Source organism: Crocodylus siamensis, chromosome 5 (genome assembly GCF_052110815.1).
Source record: "Crocodylus siamensis isolate JL-2025a chromosome 5, ASM5211081v1, whole genome shotgun sequence".
NCBI lineage: Eukaryota > Metazoa > Chordata > Crocodylia > Crocodylidae > Crocodylus > Crocodylus siamensis.
The window spans coordinates 132,830,541-132,853,683 of NC_143399.1; the positions used below are offsets into that span (position 1 = coordinate 132,830,541).

Below are 23,143 nucleotides of genomic sequence, written 5' to 3' on the forward strand. Positions count from 1 at the left end.
GTATCCTGATCTGCAAACTAGACACTGAAAAGCAATTCAGGCAACACTTCAGCAACTAGGTCATAAAAAGTGATGCAACCCTACTCCAGCATCAGCTAATCTCCTTGGACACCTGAATTTATTAGGCATCTGCCTTTTGGGCTAGGAAGAGCCCTACTTGCCTGAACTCATGCCTCTGCACCTGCTCAAAAGCAATCCTATTCAAGCAACCAAGTACCTAGCTTCTATTGTGATCTAGATCAGAACTAGGGGGGGAGCCAAACTCCCCCTAACTCCCAACAGAGACACAATTCCTTAAGTGCTCATAGAGCATGACTAATCCATCCCAACAGCAGTGATTTCAGTCAATGAATTCAAGAACATAGCGGGGAACCCATATTTTAGAGTAGCCTTGTGTGGTTGCAGTGCTCACCTAGGCTGTGGGGTACAGGAGGCTAAGGAAACTTCTAGGCCATCCTCAACATGCCAAACCCAGATACCCGCTTTCAGGAAAATGCCCCAATGACCAGACTATAATCTGTCCATGGCACCATCTGCTTCTACAGATGCTGGGTCATGAGCCAGGCAGGAAGATGAGAGTGATCGGGATAGAGGAGGGAGCAAGCAGGAGGGAGCCCAATAAAGAAAGCATTCATATGAAAGCTGAATCTCCTCATGCTGGAAAGGTCCTAGAGCACAGGTGTCCCACTACCTAAATGAGTGCTCTAACCACCTCTCACTATTACATTACTATGCAAAAAGTGGGCACCACCACTGGTAAATTTGGTGCCTACCCAGAGGGGGGGCAGAGGAAGCAGACATCTCCCTCTTCAATTGACAACATGGTAGGAGCAGCAGCTGGGGGCTTTTTAAAGTCGCTAAATCAGGTAAGAATTTCCATCTTACTTCCCCTCTGTGCCCAGCAGCACCTCCTCTCCCCTCCCCCCCTTCCCACCCCAGCCTTGCTCACTGCTGCCTTTGTGGGGGGTGGTTCTGCCTTCCTCTGCAGTAGGGAGCATGGTCCTCTTCTTTGGATCTCCTGAGCTTATGTTAACAATGTTTGCAGCAGCATGACACTGGCTGCTGTTGTCCTCTGCTTTACCGTTGGCAGGTTAAAGTGCCATGTCTTGTGATTGTGTGACAGGGTTGATTATAGTTTTAGTATTCAGATAGACAAGGATTTAAATGGGATGGTTTGGATAGCGATGACCCTTCTTCAGGTAGGGGATTGAACTAGATGACCTCCAGAGGTCCCTTCCAGTCCTACATTTCCATGATTCTATTTCCTTAGCAGAAACTCACCTCTCACAGGTAGTTTGAGACCCCAGCTGGGTTGTTTGCTCACTTACCCTGCCAGGTGTACAGATTCCCTGGTGGAAGCAGGAAAATATTTTAGGAGAGCGGCAGTTGTCCATCCCATCCACAGTCATTTTAGGATGTATTGCTATTTTGGGTGATGCTGTTTCTTTTCAGCCATTTGAACACTGGTTTTTTTTCATGCCCACTCATGGCCCCAGCAGTACCTTACTCATCTTCTCCACTATTATTTCACTATAGGACAGGTTTTCAATCTGTGGTCTGCAGACCCCTGGGGGTCCACAGACTATGTCTAGGGGGTCCATGAAAGACTACCATGATCAATCAAAAGTATGTAAATGCCTACACTTACAATTCAATGGGGTCTGCGCCTCCATCGCCACTTGCCACCCCCCTCTTGCTGCCAACACTGCCAGTGGCATCTGTGATCGCTGCCAGCTGCCACCGCCACTGCCGGTGGTGTTTGTAGGTGGTTGCTGACCACTAGCTGGTCTTGCTACCCCCCAACCCCCCGCCAAGAGCGCTGAGGTTGCCTGTGGCAGCTCCCTACTTGCCTCCGCCACACTCCTGCCCCTGACAGAGCTGCCGCCGCCTGCAGGAGCTCACGGTACCCCCCAGCCTCTGGGGGCTTGCGGCATTCATGGCAGTCTGTACCCCCATTCAAAAGTTTTTAGGGGTTCACAAATGAAAAAAGGTTGAAAACCACTGCTATGAGATAAAGCCAGAATTTTCATACTTGGGTACCTAAAGTTAAGTTCTTCCTTCCATATTTGGGCATCGCCACTACTGGCCTCAAATGCTATAGTGTTGATTTTCAAAACATTGTAATGGTAGATACACTTCAGACACATATTCAGCCCTTTTGAGAAGCAGGCTACTACTCTGGTGCTTATACAGGAACAGGACTCTGTATTCACGGAAGAATGCGATTCATGACATTTGTTATGGGAGAAATTCACCTCTGTGCACAGTCTATATTTTAACGACCATGCAGAGGTAAACTGAACTCTTGTTACTTTATCAGGACAAGAGCAACACAAACAAGATTAATTTTTCAAACTATTTAAGATCTTTTTCCTTGCTTAAAATTAAATGGTCTAGTATTCAAAATTTTCTCATCTTTGAGACAAAATTGTACCTATAAGCAAAAATGGAGGTTCATTTTTAAAGTAGACTGATTTTTATTTATTTCCTGAGTTAAAAAAAAGCATCAACATTCCAGTACACAGCCATCTACATCCCCATAAATGTACAGACTTCAATACATGGAAATCTTTATTTCCCTGCGAAAGATAAATTGAAGTTTGGTGCAAATTCACTGTGCAATTCTTTGGCAGTCATGAGCAAAGGATGGTTCTGAACAAGCTACAATTGAGGATTGCTAGAGCTGTAGTGCAAGTTCAATTTTGAAACACAAAGCAGCAGCCGTGCATAGTATCTTTACACATTTACCATAGTTTAAATCTGCAAACTCTTCCACGTGAGACATTTTCATGAACCAATTTGCAATAATGTTTAGAGAAATGTAAAGGAACACTGCCAAATTTTGAAAAAAAAAAGCAACTAAGTTTTATTCTATGCCTAAAAAAAAGGGTGAACTCGGGGAGAAAAGAATCATGTAGCACATCACCCTGATACCCCACAAAGGAACCCAGTCACTTATGTTGCCTGTTATGTGTACTTTCTTGGATACAAAAGTTTCTTGACTACAAAAGCACCAGACTGTACCCTTTTCATTTAGTTTCACCCTGGATTAAAATGAGTCTTTTATATCCATTACGGGGGATGTTGAGTTCATAAAAGAACTGATTTAAAGCTTTTGAGCACATATCTAAGTATGAGTAGCCTGACTGACTTCGATGCGACTCTTCCTGTGCAACAGCCCTTTGTTGAACGGGGGGTGGGGGGCATCTAAGGTACAGGTGTTCAACCCTCAGCACGTGAGGCAGATCCAGTGGTACCACTCCTCTGCTATCACATTTCTGGACCTGTGGGGTCAGACAGCATGGCCCTGTGCACTGGAATGGGCATTCAGGGTGGCATGGGGCATGATACCAGTGTGGAGGGGCAGCAGAGAGTCCCAGAGCCCAATCCCAGTGAGCAGGGCTGGGCAGAGGCAGCGTGCAGCCCCAGGGCCAAATCCTGGTTTATGAATGCTGGGCTGAGGTAGCACAGAGCCATGGGGCCCAGTTTTGGCATCAGAGACCATAGGAGGCCAAGCTGGACAGAGATAATATGGAGTTCAATTCTGCTGCAGGTGCCCAGTATGGCTCACAGGCCAGCTTCAGTCCCCTCATCTGGCCCATGGAGACTGATCTAAGCCCTTTGAATAACTCTTTCTTTTGTGTGATATTTTCCATTAGGTACTGCTTTGGGCCCATTCATTAATGGAAAACCAGTGAGGCTGAGCCTGTAGTCCTTGTACTGCACAATGGGCAGATACATGGCAAAATGTTATGCTTTCAGATAAGATGGCTGGATTTTCATTGTCTTTCCGGCGCTCCATACAAATCAAGGAAGGCCAGCTCATTATCCTTTAAACAAACTATTTGTTAGAACCTTTTCCTGACTTGAAAATACTCTCCCATCTTTCCTTTTCTTTTTTTTTTTTGCTTCTCTGCCCTATTTCAGAAAGCAGAAAGGCAACTGGAACAAGTGGGGATTCCCCAGGTAGCTGACATACAGCTGTCACTTCCTCCTATACAAACCTCCAACTGAAATAGAGCACACAGCCACCTCTGAAAGATGTTTCTCTCAATCAGGGTGCAAACATGGGTGCAAACACAATTCACAAAATAAATCCAGAGATTTCAAATTGGAATTTGTAGTGTTGAAAAGATTCTTATCTTTCCTAGTCTTTCTGACTTCTTTACAACTGTAGAATTGCTTTGTTATCTTTCTCTACTCCAAAAAAAGTGAAAATTAAAGAGCTCACATTTTCTGAGGGGCACCTTGCATCTAATGAGGGGGCCTTTTGGTCTTGAAAGGTTGAGAACCACTGCTCTAAACAATAACAGGAGCCACAACAGCCTTAGACACTGCAGAACTCTAATAAAGCTGAGACTCTGGGAAACTATATTTTTTCTTCTTTTTTATTGTGGCCTCCTAATATAGTACATTTGTTGCTACGTTGCCAGATATTATCTTATTTGTGTAAGTGACATCTATACAGTTCTGAAGACTGGGCTTTCTTCATAGATTTGTGATCTTGATCCTGAATGGCTGTTTTTCAAAACTGCCTATTCTTGAGATTTTTAATGATTTAATTTTTTTTAAAGCCCAAGCTCTCAGAATCGGGGTATTTGCAAGAGAATGCTCAGCTTTCATTTTCCAAAAATGGAGGTTTTAGCCCTTATGATTACAGAGAAAAGCTTGAAAATGGGAAGCAAGTGCATTCTAAAGCCCCCAGTATTTATCATTTTAAAAAACAAACAAACCACTCACAATTTTTAAAGCTAAACTCATGACCATTAAGGGTCAGAAATATTATTGGAAATACTGTGTGTGCAGCAGAGAACCATTTATCCTAGGAGCTACACAAACAGTAGCTTTTCAAAACTAATCTTTGGGACAGAGTGACAGGTTTGAGAAAAAAGAGAGACAGAAACAATGTCTAGATGCCACTCTCTATCAAAATATTTACAGTGGTAATGGGTATAGCTAAGGATAATATATTTGACAGTGTTCCTTCAAATTACATTTGGCATTTTACAAAAATTATCCTAGTCAAATTAGTATCCTAACTAAAACAGTAACAAAATTATTTTAAAAATCACACCTAAAAAGCTTAAGAAAAATTGCTGTGGACTTCAGTTCCATTATACTACATAGTGAATGGTATATGGTATTCCATTAAATAAATTCTTATTTCCTAATTAAATACAAACTATAACTCCAACACTAAAATAATATTCTAGAAAAATAATGTGTACAATTTTTATTGCTTATTCACTATCCACTTTAATCTCTTCTCCACCCTGATGAAATTCTTAAATATTAAGTACATTTGCAGCAAAATAAGAGTTTAATTTTAATTGTTCTTGACCTCTCAGCTCCTTTGATGCATCTTCCTCATGAAGTTTACACACAGTAACAATAAAGAAGACCTAGATTATAAACTGAATGGAATGTTACAATACGAGTCGGGTAATGTGACTGACTAATATTGGGCCCAATCCAAAACCTGTTGAAATCAATAAGATTTATATTTGCATAAAAGGCTATCTAAAGAGCTTTCACTGTATAAAAATGCCCTATATTAACCAATTACAAACTAAATCACCTAAAGCAAAGGTCCACAGCTTCCTCTCTGCCTTTTAATTTGCAGTTTATAACACCAGTAATGACCTGGGCACTTGGGATTAATAGTCTTCTGCTTTATCTCGGACAATTAACCCTTCTTCTTTCAGATGATCATTAGTTCCTACAAAATGTCAGGTGCTCAAATTGTTGTCTAAATGAATAGCAGCTTTTTTGCAATCACCTACAACAGTCTGTACCAGGTCTATCACAATAAATGGGGCCTCTTAGGGATGAGAAACTCAGCTAGAAAAGTATAAATAACAATGTGAACATCTATCTCAGCCTGAACTGAACTCTGATGAAGAATCCTCTGCCCCCAGCCTCACTCAATGCTTTTTTTGTCTTCCCACTCTCCGTCCTTAAAGTCCCCTATAGATAACCAGCTGCCTCAGTCTGGACTTGAAAATAGGGCTCTCCCCTTCCTCCCCGCCCCCAACTGACTTTCTGTCAAAAAATTAAATCTTTTTAATTGCAAATGTTTTGTCAAAATATTGATATTGTCCATAGAGAGCAGAAACTTTGCAGATATTTTATTTTGTTGAAAAAAAATCCTTTGAAAACAGCTTTGGCAGCAATTTTTTTGGCCAACTCTCTTGAGAAATGCATATTTTCATATGGCAGCGATGCTGGGCCTAGCAGCGACTGAACACTACAGCTGGGAATTGAGATGAAAATGGGGTGAGGAAATGGCAGAAAAGAAGTAGAAAGGTCAGGTGGACTGTGGGGAATGGGAATGGGTGTCACCTGATTTAACCTGGATTTAAAGGAGGAGAGGCTCAGGCTGAATGTGACTTGAAGAAGCAGAAATAGGGGAAAGATGAAAAAGAAGAAAGAAAAAATGATGTAATGGAACTGCTAAGAGTGAGAGAGACAGATAGGAGAAAAGAGGAGAAGGATGAAGGTTTCATTGGGCATGTCTACACTTGCATTAATGCACCGCTGTTACTGTGCATTAAGTTTAGTACCTCTAGTATGAGGTACTACATAAATGCGCAGCTGAAGTGCAGTAGCAAACGGGGCATGGCTTCTTGTGGTGCTTAATACATAGTAGACTAATAATTCTACTGAGCATTAGTGCATTAGCACAGTTTTTGCCATGAAGCGCTAATGTGCAGTAGAATTAGCCTACTGCGCATTAAGCATCTCAGGTAGATGTGTCCACTGTGTTTTGATATATTCGAGCCTGGGTGGGTTTCTTTAGATTGAATCAAGTGTTATCAGGTCCATTACATGCTACCTTCCACTCAGTGTACAGAAAGGAACCGTTTTTGTCATTTTCCATCTTAAAGTATTTTTGTTTTCTTGTGAATGCTGTAGTTTAAGGGCCAAAACAGGAAAAAGGAAGAAGAACCATGCCCATTTTCTCTTCTTTAGTGTCATGCACTGGAGGTCCAATTCATTCAGTGAATTGTGCCCTTACTCTGCCAATGTTATTCACCTTCAGAAGTACCTTCCTTCCTCTGCAAGAACTTTTACTCTTTACAGGGTACAGAAGGCCAAAGTGGCAGAAGTAATTCAGAATTATATAGCTGTTGCAGCATATCTGTGTAACTGGCATTTTTTAAAACAGCCAGTAAGATATTTTAAGCCTAAACTGGTTATATAAAAGCTATCTTTGCTGTTTATAAATTTTGCAAAAAGGTAATAATTTTATAAAGATTATGATACATGTCTTTAATGAATGGACTATTGCATAGTTGCTGTTTTCATAAGAAAATACAGCTCGTTAGAAGTGGTTATTTTTATGTCCTGTTCTAAATGTCAAGAAAAACAATTTTTACATTTTTCAATTAAAAAATTAATTTTAGCGAAAATATTTGGTTTACTGACAAAAATGTTTAGTAAAATCTGTTTTATAGACCCAATTTTTCAATAAAAATAAATGGTGGAAAATTTCTGTCCAACCCTACTAAACAACTTGCTTTTTTGAGCAATCTGTACACAGTACAGAACCATTTATGTTCATATGAATGGTATCTGTTTCTTAGGTGTAAACATACAGTAAGTGCTTTTTTTTAAACTATTGCATAGTTTTAAAGGGTATTCAAACACAGTGGTATTTTTAGTGCTTACACACACGCGCGCACACACACACATACACACACATATATATAAATAATAGTGTTTCTTAAAAATATGCTTAAAAATAACACCATATACTCAAGGCTATGGAAAATCACTTCCATCATAGATCACAGGTCGTTCAACAGTCAAGTGATAAAAGACTCTTTTTGAGATGAACCTGTACAAACAAAAGCAGAACAAGATCAGGTTAGTGAAACACAGGTACATCCCACACACAACAAGGGGTCAAATTCAACTGTCCTTATTTAGGCAAAATTTCCACTGGTTTTGCCCACGGTAGGCAAGCTAGATTAGATCCAATAGGTTCAGCTCCTACAAGAAGATGATTCTGACTCTGTACTGGCTGTTCTCAGAGGTCAAGAAGTCTGAAGCATGGAATGATGTTATGGAAATATGGAAAAGCTGCATTCATAAAAAATTAAATTGAGGCCACCAAAATAATAGGAAGTCTAACCAATTCTACAAGTCACAAAACTTTGTACAGTTCAACCTTTATACTCCAAATGCACCTACCTAGAGAACGTGTTGTCAAATATCAGCATGTAGACACCAGCATTTCTGACTTTCACTTGCCCTCTGATTGTTTCCTTATGAGAGTTACAGCGAGTCAGAGGAATAAGAACCTGGAGTTGAAAAAAAAACCCAAACAAACTTTGCAATATATATTTTGCCTGCAGGAAAAGTTGTCTAGACTTACACCACCCTAGAAGCGAGCGAGAGAGAGAGTACGTGTGTGTGTGTATGCGTGCACCTATGGACAAATATGTTTGCCTTGATTGTGATTAACTATTCCCACAAATAGATGCTAAAATGGATTAGGCATTTTCCAATTTAACTTCAGTCATAAATTTAAAAGAAGAAAGATAGGACTAAATTGTCATCTCACTTACATTGGTACAAACCCAGAGCAATTTTATCTGTGTCAATAGAGGGACACTGTGAAGCAAAGAATAGACATGTCTCAATTATCTTGAAATCCGAAAGAACTCATCATTTTAAAATGGTATCAGTGAATGTTCCAGTCATATTTCTTCATTTAATTGAAAACTAGCCCCTTTTGTTGCTGGTGCATAGAAAACCAGGAAAACTTAGTTCAACTAAAAGCTTTTGTTTAAAGTCAGTTTGTATTTCTGAGCCTTTTGCTGGCAGTCACCATGTTGCTGAAAAGGGAACATATTTGTACAGGTAATACCACAGGAAGCCTTCTGTCTCAAACTTGTTATCATCCTATTTTAATCAAGCCCCATGAGACCTTTCATTGTCTAAGCAGGAAACTGAGAGACATAGTTAGCCATGTTAGTCTGCAGTCACGTAGAAGGCTGGGTAGATTTGCACCATACAGAATATATCTGTCTCTATATGGTTAGCCTATGAGGTGCAAATCTACCCCACCTTCTAAGCAGGAAACTGCCAAGATGCTCCATTTACCACTCTCACGGCTTAAACCAGTAGATTTCTTGTTTTGCAATTGATAGTATCAGCACCTGCAGGCAAACAGGCACAGCAATCTGGGCCAGATGCTGTTCAGCACAGCAATCTGGGCCAGATGTTTAAGACTAGGGACAGAAATTACACAAAAAATGGTATAAGTGACTGGAAAATGGTTCAAAACTATTACACAACAGAAGTTCAGTGTATATAAATCACTTTCAAAATGCCCAAACTGGTTTAAGATAAACCTGGATGGATGTAAAATCAGACTTAACTGATTAAAGATAAATCAGTTTATTGAACTTCTGTCCCAGATCACCTCCAGATTCAAGTCCTCCAGCATCCCAGAATGCTTTGCACCTCCCCTGCTACCCTCGCCCCTTGCAGGGTGGATGGACTAGCTCTGGCCCAAACTCTCTGGTCCAGCTGAGCAGGGAGTTGTGTTCTAGCATCCCCTAGCTTCTGGTCTGGGCCACGGCAGGCATGTGGCTGCATTTCCAGAATCAAAAGTGAATGCCTGTTCTCTTGCTTATTAGTTTAATCTACGCAGTTTAGAGAAACATGCAAAGATTGAACCAATTCAGCCTGGGGCTTTTTGACTGTCTGTACTTAGCCTAAAAGTTTAAGGTGACCAACTTAATGGAGCTTAAGCAAACCTACAGGCATTAAGAAATCTAGCCTATAAGCACATGCTTAACTGGTGGAACTTCCATGGGACTTCGGCATGTGTTTTCATATAGATATTTAAACAGTGTGTTTTTACAATGAGACAATAATCTTGTCATAACCATGTGAAATCCTACACAAGACCAGGCACAGTTAAGGTTTCATTTCATGTAGCTAGTCAAACTTAACCTCATGCCCCATCAAGTAAGGTTAATCTTAATTAGATGCACCAAGGTTAAGAATTACTATGGCTTGTCACTGTGAGGATTTTACACTGTGACAGCTAATGTGAGCTAACTCTCATTATAACAAGACACCTATTTTTCACAGTGAAGACACAAACCTCGGTTTTCTCCTAACATGGGTAAAAACTACAACTGCCTTGTCTTCACTGAACTTTTAACATGGGCTAGTTAAAAATACACCCTCATTTATAATGTAGAAATGAGCACTGTGAATAAGGATTGCAGTGTGGGTCCCTGGGCTTATTCCTACAAGATGTTGGGCCTTCTGGCTCCTGTTCACCCTAATATTTAGTGTGTGAATAGTGCCATCAACTAATCAGTTTTACAAATCATTGCCTTTTGTTCCAGGCCTTGCAGGATTCAAGGCCTATGTTATTTACAGGTACATTTATTAAGAGATAGATATTAAGGAAAAAATGAGATAAACCCAAGAGAGAATTGAAAGTTTGACCTAATGGAACTAATTCTTCATTTTAGTGACAATGTACTTATTTTAAATACTAACATTAGGATGTATAATGCCATTCAGTGCAATGACAACCTATTTCTTCTGTTTCTCTTCTCAGAGATCAAGAGAACATGTCTTGTTGGGCAACATTAAGTAATTAAAGGGTACCTTTACAGGAGCAGTATAATAAGACTTTGGACAAGGAAAGCTTCTCTTGATGAGACAGCCTGAGACTTTTATACAGGTTACTACAGTGACGTAACAACACATGCCACTTTCTGAAGCCGTTAAAAGCTGTAGTCAGCCAATTAGTCTCACAGCACAATTCCACAGTTATCTCGGAGAGGGGTAAAAAACCCATCATCAAATAATTGCCTTACTTTGCACTGATCCAATGTTGCCTCTTCTGATTCTTGGTAAATGACACTGAATGAGATGCTTTTTGGGTCTGAAGAAAACAGCCAGCTTATTGTAAGGCCAGTCTCTTTAACGGTGATGGGAATGACGCTGTAGGTGCTGGACTTAATGAACAGCTCTCTATTGTCTTCTCCAAAATTTGCTATCTCTTCCACTGTAATGGGTAATTTTATCCTGTGGGGGGAACCAAAACAAAACAAAAAAATTAGTAACCTGAAGGGTTAAATTTGATTGCGAAGATGGTGTGAATAATATACAGCAACTGTTTATTTTCCTTTTCTTGATCAAGGCTCCTCAGTGTCTTAGAGGTGTATCAACAAGATACAGTAATCCAACCTCGGATGAAAGCAAGAACCTTAAATCAGATCACAATCCCATGCTTTATGCTAGCTTTGTTTCAATCACTCACTTATTCCAGAACAGTAAAAAGTAACTCTGACTGGTACAGAGACCTAAAAATAGGTTTTTGTAGTAAGCTAGTGCCCAATTTAAAGTATATCTATACCTTTTTGGAGGTGCTCTTGAGATCACCACTGAGAGGCATGGACACACTCTCCCACTCCACCTCTAATAAACACAGAAATGCGGGGAATTTGAACACGTGCTTGCATTGCAGCACTGGGCACTTCTAAAAGCACCCAGCGCCGTGGCACATGCATTTGTATAAATGGCAAAATGTGCATCAGTGCTGAGAAAATGGCGGCAGCATGCTTTTAAACTAAAACACAACAAAGGTGTTTTAGTTCAAAAGGGGATGGCTACCCTTTTCTCAACCTTGATGAGCATTTTGCCATTATACAAACGCATGCAATGTCTGCTCTGACGTGCTGGATTTCCGACATGTTGGAGCAGGCAAAGGTACGTGTATAAATGCCCGAGGAGACTTAGCTAGCCTGGGGGGTGCTCTATCTTCCCCACTGGCCTTCTTGAACTCTCTGTCTTTAGTAGACTTGGGAGTGGCAGTGGAGGGTGACCTCAGTGTAGCTTCATCACTTCATTTATGGTGGGAGCAGGTGGGCTCTGCTTTTTGGCAGGCATCCCAAACACACTAGGGAAGTGGTATAGACATGCCTGTAGAGCAGGGGTGGGCAAAATGTGGCCCACATGTCAGATGCAGCCCGCAAGGCCATTCTATACAGCCCGCGGGACCCCTAAAAAATTTAGAAAATTAACATATATCTGCCCCTGGCTGCCTGTCATGCGGCCCTCGATGGATTGCTGAAACTCAGTAAGCGGCCCTCCGCCTGAAATAACTGCCCGCCCCCGCTGTAAAATTTGTAACAAAAAATGCCCCGACAAAGAAGACTCTGCTGCCCTCTGCTGCCTTTTTTAGGAAGAAAAATCCTTCATATTGAGAAATTAGCACTGAGGGAATGGACAAATTTACTGCCCTAGGTAGATGTGAGCAGCAGTTCTATTCCTGTTGCACAGTGCTCCCTCTCCTGGGAGTTTTGGGGCATTTAACCTCAAGCCTCATGCTATAAAAAGTCATGCAGGCTGGATCCTGGTATTAAAACTTAATTTTCTCCAGGACCCTTTAATTCTTTGGACAAACAATCTTACTGTTATGATATACTTCATGGTAACAGTTAGATTCTCAGCTGGCAGTAAAATCAGGAGAAATTACCTCTGACCTAACAGAGACATAACTACTAGACTCTGTGCCCTGGGTGGCAGGGGCTGGGCCAGCTGCAGCTGGGGCGAGGCTGACAGCAGCTGTGGCTGCCTTTTTTGTGTCCCCTCCTAAGTGAGTGTCAGGGCTGGTGCCCCAGTTGCCCATCCCTCATGTTAGTGCAAATGAAAGAACTCTGTGATCCTAGTATTATGATACCCAGTAATAGGTAGGATTAGCAGAATTCCATTTTTATCAGTAAATGGTGAGTTCACCTCTCTCACACAGATTGACAAAAAAATACGTCCATTGGTAATAATAGAAATGTATAGAAAGGGGACTGTAACAGGGAACACTTACCCTTGTTATTGAACAGCGAAGAAAGGCAGATGGAGGACAGGGGGTGGAGGGGTTAAAAAGGAAAACAATGGCAGCCTAATGACTCATCAATTAAACAATTAGCTGCTCGTTCACAGGTGTAGAAGTGGACTGGAGGGAGGAAACAGGCTGCTTAAACAAACCCCTACTCAAAGGGGAAGAGAGGGAAATGCTGCCTGGTCCCGTTAAACACATGATGCAAAGGTGGCTGCCATCCCTCCCCGTGTTCGTCTTCCTCTTCTGATTCCTGCCCACCTGGCTCTTCCCCAGCAATGAATGAACAGAATGATTTAAAGCAGGTATGATTTATTGATTTATGGATATTTACTTCTTATATTTTGACGTGATTTTATAAAGCTTTTAACAATATACTGTCATTACTAACTTGTCTGCACCCACATCCGATTTTGCGCAATCCTGAAAATGTAAATAGCTAAAAATCAAAACAAATGCTTAGAAATAAACAATGATTTTAGCTGTCAAAAATATAAAAAAAATAAAAATTGAATTCTGCCAAGCCTAGCAATAGGTCACTGGCTGCCAACTACGGAAAACAGTTGCAGACTCATACCACAAATTACAATGGTGTTATTTCCTATTCTGAATATGGGGAAGCCTGTGGTTTCTCAGTCACGACTGTGTGGTATCTAGTGCCAATTGATGAATTTTAACAAGTGTAACCAGGCTAAGCTGAACACTGCATTTTTAGCCTTAGTTCAACTTTACTGGTAATGTTAGTACTTGCACTCTAGATTACTAGTGCCCAAGCTTTTTGCCCTGTGGGCTGGATGGGCAGTGCCAGGTTCGTCTGTGGGCTGCATCCAGAAGGTGGGCCCAATGCAGCATATGGGGCAGGCAAGGCCCAATCCATCAGGCAAGGCAGGCATGGCTGGGGTCTGATCCAGCTGTATGACAATGGCCCAGGTCTAGCCTGATCCAGCTACATGGCAACAACCCAACCTGGGTGCAATCCAGCTGCATCAGCCTAGGCTTGATGCGGCCACGTGGCAATGGCCCCGGCTGTTGCGGCACAGGGATTGGAAATTTGGATGCAGGGGATGGTTGGCAGTGTTATTCGTCACTACTCTCTTGCCACCAAATTTTCCGACCCATGGGGAGTCCAGGGGACTGGATGCCATGGCTCCACGGCCCAAGAGTAGAGCACCCCTGCTCTAGATGACACAACTACCTAACTTTCCCAACCACTCTAATTTTAAGCAGCAGTCATCCTCTGTTGCCTGGTAGCAACAAGGGACCTGCACAGACCAAATCATTTAACTGTCATTCAACTCACAGTTGAGCCAACTTTTCTATGTAGACTGCCACAGGTGAGTTCCAAGATCCTGGGTTTTGTGCATACAAACCCTATTATCAGCAGGGCATCAAAGTAGCATAACTGCATGCAAAAACTTGAGTAGTTAGTACGTTGCTGAGGGTGTGTATTTGTGTGTGGGGGGCGGAGAGGGGTGGGTTGTGCACACACATATAAAATTGGGCTGAGACTCAACTGAAAGTTCAGCCCATACTATATGTGCAGACTAAAAAGGATAAAGACATTGACTGCAACAGCTATGCCAGCATCATTTTAGGTAAGTAGACGAGATGGAAAATAAACCCCTTCCCCCACCAAACAAAATGGACTAATGTAACACTCTCTCCACCCTCCTCTGCTGGAACCCTGGACACCTCCCCCAGGACTGCAGTAATAATGGGAAAGCAGTTGGGCAGACAGGATAGCAAGCTGATTCTCTCTTTTTTTTTTACCTCCCAGGTGCACCTGAGCATTGCAAAATTAGAATGGGACAACAGAGCTGACTACTACTTCATTATTTAACTATTATATTTCTCCATAGGCCATATTCAGCTGTCAGATACAGATCAGTTAAGTCACACTGAGGGCAATGAGACTTGTGCTCAAACATCCCAGATCTGATTTTACCTTTATTTTTTTAAAACACGTAGTAACAAGTTACTCTGCTTACATCAGTTCTCCTGACTTCAGCAAGCATGTCTCAGCATCTTGGGCCATTTGCAATTCTTCTGATTCATCAAAGGTAGATGAATTATACATGCTGTTTCTATGGCAGGAAAGAAAAACACTGTTATTTAATAATCTCTGAAAAAATATAAAGCAAAGAGAAGCAATCACAGCTACGCCTTAAATGCCTGTATCCCTCCAAAAGTTTTATGAAATGCCCTGGGGTCAAATTCAATTATATGTATTCTTTGCATTTTAGTAGCACCCAGAGATCCCAACCCAGACTCCAACCCATCATGCTAACCACTGTACAGCCATATAGCCTGAAACAGTTCCCGCCTCACAGAACCTGCTATCTAAGTGGAACAGAAAAGCAAATGGTAAGAGAAAGTGAGCTAGTACCATATTTCAGGGAAAAAATGGAGGCACAGAAATCGTCTGATAAACCTAGAAGCTGTTCTCTGATATAAGTCCTATTTGAATGCCTCAACCATGAGACCTCTCCCTTCAGAGATAGCATGGAACCTCGCAGAGAGGGGTAACGCACTGAGTTGCCCGATTCTATGGAAGTCCAATGATAAGTAGAGTAAAATGTAGTGAAGGGAGTTATTGTAGGCCTGGGGGCCGGATGTGGCCTGCCAGGCCATTCTATCTGGCCCACAGGGCCCCTAAAAAAATTTAGAAAATTAATATTCATCTGCCCCTGGCTGCCTGCCATGCGGCCCTCGATTGTTTGCCAAACCTCAGTAAGCAGCCCTCCACCTGAAATAACTGCCCGTCCCTGCTGTAGGCTGAGACTTTCACCCACTGTCTATAAATGTCTACACAACACTAAGTACAATAATAAGTATGGTAAGGCCTCTAAGGCAGGGGCAGGCAATTATTTTGGGCAGAGGGCTGCTTACTGAGTTTTGGCAAGCCATTGAGGGCCACATGACAGGCAGCCAGGGGCAGATAAATATTAATTTTCTAAATTTTTTAGGGGCCCCGTGGATCGGAAAAAGGAATCTGGCAGGCTGCATTTTCCCCATCCCTGCTCTAAGGGCATGTTTCTAACATATCAATAGAATGTCATAAGTCCCACATAGCTTAAGATTTAGTGGTAGACATTAGGGCTGTGAGAATTTTTGGTCCCTGATTCGATTAGGCCGAGATTCAGCCCAACTCAGTGGCTGAATCTCCAAATCTGAATTGAATCAGAGGACCCTTTAATCTCTTTGAATTGAATCAGAACCCCTAGAATCGATTCAGAAAGATTCAGCGATTTGGACATAGACACAGCTTTAAATGTTTTTTCTACATATCTCTAGGTAGCAGGGGCATGTGAATGCTGTGATTGTGGGGTGCATCAAATCTTCAGATTCAGATTCAGCACAGTGATCCAAATCAACGAATTGAATCACTGTCCCTGATTTGGGCTGAATCTGAATTGAATATGGCCCGTTTTGCACATTCCTAGTAGACATGGGTTTTATCAGTGTACAGACAAATCTCTACTGATACCAGTTCAGTTACTCCTGCTGTCCTTGTATCACAGTTTTCCTTTTCCAGTTAAAGACTTTGTCATGAAAACATTCAATTGTGTAGTTAGTTAGCTTATGTTTGCCTCATGTTTTGAAGATGCAGGGAACTATGGCTGTATGGCAACAGATCCTCTGCTTTCATCATACATGCTGGAGTAATATGTAAGTTTTATGGCTGAGGTTTAAAGGAAGGCAGGGTGCTTATGGGAACAATCAGATTTAAAAAGCTGGCTCTCTATACGGCACATACCCCTCTGAAAGATATGGAAGTTGGAACACACACAGACCAGTTCCTGCTATACAAAGCAGCATTTAGCTTGCCTTTGTTCCATGTGAGAGATGGTAGCAAAACAGGGCCAGCTAGGCTGACATACTTCTGGAAAAGTTTCATACATATGAAAATCTGTAATGCAACTAACAGGGCTCTTTAGAAATCTAACTGCAAGCTAAAATCATTTAACAGAGCATGAAGCTTGCAAGATGTTTTTCTTGAACACAACAATGGAATTGTACAGCAAGGATTTAGACCTTTCTGGGATGCTCTATAAACCAATTCCAAAACTCCTGGAAAAGTTGTATTAAATTCTATAGGACTTGACTATAGGGGAAATGCTGGGAGCAGGGTAAAGTCTAGGAGTAAGAAAGCTGCTCAATGTAATATTCTCATACCTGCTCTCTCCCCTACACCTCCCTCCCTCAAAAGGGCTCTGGTGGCTTGCAATTGAAACAAAGTCCATTACAACCCCCCAAAATGTTAAAACAGTAAGTGAAAAACCAATTCCCCAAACCATACCCCACCTACTAAAAGCCTGCCTAAATAAGGTCTTATAATGTTTCTGGAAGATGTCTAGATTTGGGCTCTGATGGGCCTTGAGGGGAAGGAGATTCAAAGCAGAATAGCAACTGCTGAGAATGACCTCTCATGTATTTTCACTAAACTAAAATGAACAAGAGAACAAAACAAATTAAAAGGCAACTAGAATATCAAACTAAAACAGAATCCCCCTAAACAATATCTCTACCTAGTTTTATTTGCTAAATGCCTGCCCAAACAGGAAGGCCTTACAGAGCTTCTGAATCATATTTGTGATTGGGCTCTGACAGGCCTCAAGAGGGAAGGAGCTGAGGAGCAACAATGGAGAATGACACCCCCTCCCCTCCCCCCCATGCATTGTTGCCAGGTGGACTTGGCACAGTGACGGTACTTGCAGGAGGTTGTTCATGGCTGACCTTAGGGATTGCAATGGACCATAAGGGAGAAGGCAGTTTCTTCAGCATGTAGGGCCCAGACCATTTAGACTTTAGGTTATGAAAGTGTGGATGAGTCTGAAATCTGAAAGAAAAGGTCACAGCCTTCTCACCAGATGGTCACAGCCTTCTCACCAGATGGAGCTGGTGATGGGTGCTCCTAGCCACTGCCACAACTTGAGAATCCAGGTGCAGCAAAGGATCCAAGAGTACCCTAAGAGACTGCAAACCTGAGTGGCAAGGGCAGGCAGAACCTGACCAATGATGTGTCTCTATCCACCCCAAGTCATGAGGTCTGCCAACCACCACCTATTTCAGCCTGTATTTGGATTCGATTCAGCTTCAACTGGTTCATCTATACCCAATCCCCAGTTGCAGACAGAAACCTGGTAAGGATCGAGACTGCAGGTCCTGGGTTGGATTAAAGGGAGCAAGATAGCTGGTTGTGATCATCATCATCAGCATACTGATGGCACCTCACTCCAAATTGCTGTACAGTCTTGCCCCATGCCCTCAGATACATATTGAACAAGAAGGGCAACAGGACAGAGCCCTGGGCGACCCCACAGGTAAGGTCCCAAGGAGATGACAGGCACTTTTCTGTCATCACCCTCTAGGACCTCCCTGCTAGGAAAGAGTGGAATCAATTAAGACTAGCTCCGTGAACACCTACCAGGTCACACAAATGTGTTATCAGCACTTCTTGGTCAACTATATCAAAGATTGCTGAAAGATCTACTTGGATCAACAGAGTACAGTTTCCTCTGTTGATCTCCGAGTTATACTAGGGGGAAGATTGTAAAGTCACAAACGCAATCTTCATGCTATACCCAGGATGAAAGCTACATTGATAGGGGTCAAGGAATCTGAATGCAGACAGATATCACCTGTAAGCTGTCAGGCAATTTCCTATTCAATGATCTCCCTCAGAAAGGCTGGAAATGGGGCAGTAGCTAGCGGCTGGCAGGGATCAGTGTCAAAAGGCAGTTTGTTACCAGGGGCTTGACAATTGTCGGATTAAAAATCTTTGGCACCCTTCCCTCCCAAAGGGAGGCACTAACAACACCTACCAGCAGTGGCCTCAACCTCTCAAGGCTGGCTTTCACAAGCCAGTATGGGCACAGATGCAGTTCACAGCTGGTCACCCACACTCTACCAACAACATCCTATGCATCAGTAGCCAAAAGCAATAGAAACTGATCCATATAAACCAGACAAGACTGAGCTTCCGCAATCCCAAACTCAGATTCTTCAGCTGAACTGGTGGCCCCCAAGCCAGAATTTTGTCCGTGAGGCTAGGGGCAAAATCATCACAGCAGACTGTGGATGACTGAATTTATGGATGGGGACAAGAAAGACTTACCAGGTTGTTCACCACCCAGAACAGTTGTGCCAGACAGCACTTTGCAGCCACAATGGCAGAAGAGAAGAAAAGCTTCTTTGCTTACCAACACTTGGTGCACTTCGCTTTGGAATGGGATGGCAGCCAACTTCCTAAACTTCTGCTTCAGTCAATGTCAAGGAAGTAACCTGATACCTTACACCCGATATTAGACACAATGGGTGCATCTACATGTGCGCTTTACTGTGGAGTTGACTAATTAGCTCCACAGTAATTTGTTACTGTCTATACATATGCCAGTATTAGGGAGCAGTAAATTAATTCCACCATAGAATAGTACTGTCGCAGACAGTATTACTGTCATAGGCATAGTACTATCCTATGGCAGAATAACTTACTCTGCCAAAACACACATATAGATGGTGACCAGGGCTGGCTGGGGCATGAGGGTGCAAAAGTGAGGGCGCTGCCTCCTGCCTAGCCCTGCACTGTACCACCTGCATGCCCCAGACAGCCCCTCTGCTGCCTGATGCCACCATCCCTGGGCCCCCTGCCATCCCAGGGCTGCTCTGTCCCAGCTCAGACTGCTGCAGTCCCAGGTATATGTATAAATGCTGCACCCAGAAGCAGCTAGCTCCTACACAGTTTATTGCATTGCACTAATAGCACATGTAGATGCACCCAGCAGAGTTTAAGCCCTTAGGCAAATTCTCACCTTCTTTGCAGAGTTGTTTTTCCCTTTTACTCAAATAAGTTGATAGTCAAAATTCAAGACTAATAGCTCCAGTGGACTTACTCTCCACTGGAGCTACTTTTTTTATACCAGGGAAAAATTGGTCTCTCTGCCCCCTCAGCACCCAGGACAAGCAGCTGCCATAGGATTGCAGCCACTGGTAAGTTTGCAACTGAGGGAGTGTGCCTTGGCACATGTTGATACTTTAATATTTCAGGGTAACTTTCCTATTTTTTATATTTGCATTCCAGGAACCTGGTACACGGCAGACAATGTGCGTCAGACCTGTTGCCTGGGATATGCTGTATCCCAGGTCATATATAGGTAATTTCAAAAAACTCTCACCAGTGACTTTGTAGCCAGTAGTGGGGAGGTGAAACAGGTGGTTTTGGGAGTATGGGCCAAAAACCCCTTCTTCTTTCTTTTCCTGCAGGCCTCTTAGAAGATTAGAGATACAGCAGAAGGATGAAGAAGAAAGTGAATGAGAAGATAGACACAGATATAGAATAGAGTTAGAAACATTACAGATAGAATAGACTAGAATAGATATGTAGATAGAGTATGTAGATAGTAGGGGTGTGAGAAGCAGGCCCTATTCAATTCAGGTTCGGCTCGAATCAGGGGCAGTGATTCGAATGATTTGGCTCACTGTCCCTGATTCGATTCGGCCGAATCCAAATCTGAAGATTCAGTGCGGATTTGGAGAACCAGCAATTTGGTCATAGACACAGCTTTAAAAGTTTTTTCTACATTCCTTGAAGTAGCAGACACGGTTTGTGATCGCTGTGATGTTGGGGCACATGGAGCATGTCACAGGAGTGCGAGGGGCCCTCCATTTGCTTGGCGGCGAACCTGGAAGTGAACCAAAGTACTTCTGGTCCACTTCTCGGTCTGCCAAGCAGTGCACTGGGGGGCCCTCCTGTGCCTCCCTGGCCCAGTGATCAGCTGCACAGGGACACTGGTTGCCCCCCACACCAGACCCAGGAGGCACCAGCCACTGAGCTGTGGGAATGGGGGTGCGGCCCCTCCTGCACACTCCCTGGTGGACCTGAAAGTGGACTGGCCCACTTCTGGGTCTGCTGAGCATGCTGGGGAGCCCCCTATGCTTCTGTGGGACACTCCATGTGCCCCAGCATTGCAGCATTCATGAGCTGCCTGGTACCTAGATGTATGTAAAAAAAACATTTAAAGCTATGTCTATGTCCGAATCTCCGACTCTTTCCAAGTCTCTCCGAATTGATTCGGAGGGTTCCAATTTGGTGTGGAGAAATTAAAGCATCCTCTGATTTGATCTGAATTTGGAAATTTGGCCACCAAATTGGGCCGAATCTCTGCTGAATCGAATCAGGGACTGAAGCTTCACGCAGCCCTAGCAAATAGATGTATAGATAGATATGTAAATAGAGTAGAATAGAGATGGACAGTAGATATGCAGATATGAAGATAAAGTAGAATACATCTAGAAATAGATATGTAAATAGATTAGAGATAGTAATAGAGTATAAATAGTATAATAGATATAGTGTGAACATGAATACAATACAGTTAATGTATGTTTTAGTAGTTATTTTTTTACAGCACTTTATTTACTTTTTTATTTAAGCACAAAATGAAAACTGCTGTATTTTTACATTTCTTTTTACTTTTTATACTATAAATTTATTTTTATACATACTGTATTTTTATTCTGTGTTTTTATAATGGCTGCAGGGTTTATAATCCAAGGAGGATTACTCCGCGCTGGTCCGGTCCTGCAGGGACCAAACCAGGAAAGCCAAGGCTGCAACTGAACTCCAACTAGCTTCAGGCATCAAGGACAGCAAAAAGTCCTTTTTCAGATATGTGGGGAGCCGGAGGAAAAGCAAGGGCAATGTTGGACCCCTGCTAAACCAGATGGGGCAACTGACAACTGACGCCCAGGAAAAAGCCAACCTATTAAATAGGAACTTTGCGTCAGTCTTTCATCAGTCACACGGGATGCCCATGCCTGCTATGGGACAGGGAAATCTGGGTGAGGGGGATGCCCTACCCTCCATCAATGCTGACCTCGTGAAGGAACACCTTGAGAAGCTGGATACCTTCAAGTCAGCCGGCCCTAACAATCTGCACCCCAGGGTACTCAAGGAGCTGGCGAGCGTCATAGCCCGGCCCCTGGCACGGATCTTTGAAAACTCCTGGCGCTCTGGTGTAGTGCCCGAAGACTGGAAGAAGGCCAATGTGGTGCCGATCTTCAAGAAAGGGAGGAGAGTGGATCCGGCTAACTACAGGCCCATTAGCCTGACTTCTATCCTGGGGAAGATCTTAGAAAAGTTTATTAAGGAGGCCATCCTTGATGGACTGGCCCAGGCTAACATCCTAAGGGATAGCCAGCATGGGTTTGTTGTGGGTAGGTCTTGTTTGACCAATCTCATTTCCTTCTATGACCAGGTGACCTATCACCTGGACAAGGGAGAAGAGATTGATGTCATGTATCTTTACTTCAAAAAAGCTTTTGATCTGGTATCCCATGATCACCTCTTGGCCAAACTGCCCAGTTGTGGCCTTGGCTCCACCACGATCCACTGGCTGGGAAACTGGCTCTGTGGTCGGACCCAGAGGGTTGTGATTGATGGCAGTCACTCATCATGGTGCCCTGTGACCAGTGGGGTCCCTCAAGGCTCTGTCCTGTTCAGACATCTTCATTAACGATGTGGACATTGGAGTCAGGAGTGGACTGGCCAAGTTCGCCGATGACACCAAACTTTGGGGCAAAGCATCCACGCCAGAAGATAGGCGGGTGATCCAGGATGACCTGGACAAGCTCAGCAAATGGGCAGACGAGAACCTCATGGTGTTTAACACCGAAAAATGAAGGTTCTCCACCTTGGGAGGAAAAACCTGCAGCACCCTTATAGGCTCGGCAGTGCTACGTTGGTTAGCACTATAGAAGAAAGAGACTTGGGGGTCCTCATTGACCACAAGATGAACACGAGCCTGCAATGCGATGCTGCGGCCAGTAAAGCGACCAAAATGCTGGCTTGCATCCATAGACGCTTCTCGAGCAAATCCCGGGACGTCACTCTCCCCTTCTACTCGGCCTTGGTGAGGCCGCAGCTGGAGTACTGCGTCCAGTTTTGGGCTCCACAATTCAAAAAGGATGTGGAGAAGCTTGAGAGAGTCCAGAGGAGAGCCACGCGCATGATCAGAGGTCAGGAAAACAGATCTTACAATGACAGGCTGAGAGCCATGGGACTCTTTAGCCTGGAAAAGCGCAGGCTCAGGGGTGATCTGATGGCCACCTATAAGTTTATCAGGGGTGACCACCAGGATCTGGGGGAACGTCTGTTCACCAGAGCGCCTCAAGGGATGACGAGGTCGAACGGTCACAAACTCCTGCAAGACCGTTTCAGGCTGGACATAAGGAAGAATTTCTTTACTGTCCGAGCCCCCAAGGTCTGGA

General features: G+C 43.2%; 1 protein-coding gene across 1 annotated transcript in view; it reads right to left on the reverse strand.

Moving 5' to 3' along the window:
- Window positions 1-2,461: 2,461 nt before the first annotated feature.
- FYCO1 (FYVE and coiled-coil domain autophagy adaptor 1) overlaps window positions 2,462-23,143 on the reverse strand; it is a 77,153-nt gene continuing 56,471 nt past the window's right edge. The window contains exons 15-18 of the mRNA XM_090046348.1: window positions 14,863-14,958; window positions 10,854-11,064; window positions 8,197-8,306; window positions 2,462-7,840 (exon numbers count right to left, since the gene is read on the reverse strand). Coding sequence (XP_089902474.1) covers window positions 7,765-7,840; window positions 8,197-8,306; window positions 10,854-11,064; window positions 14,863-14,958 — 493 coding nt within the window. The 3' untranslated portion in view covers window positions 2,462-7,764. The remainder of the gene's footprint in view (window positions 7,841-8,196; window positions 8,307-10,853; window positions 11,065-14,862; window positions 14,959-23,143) is intronic.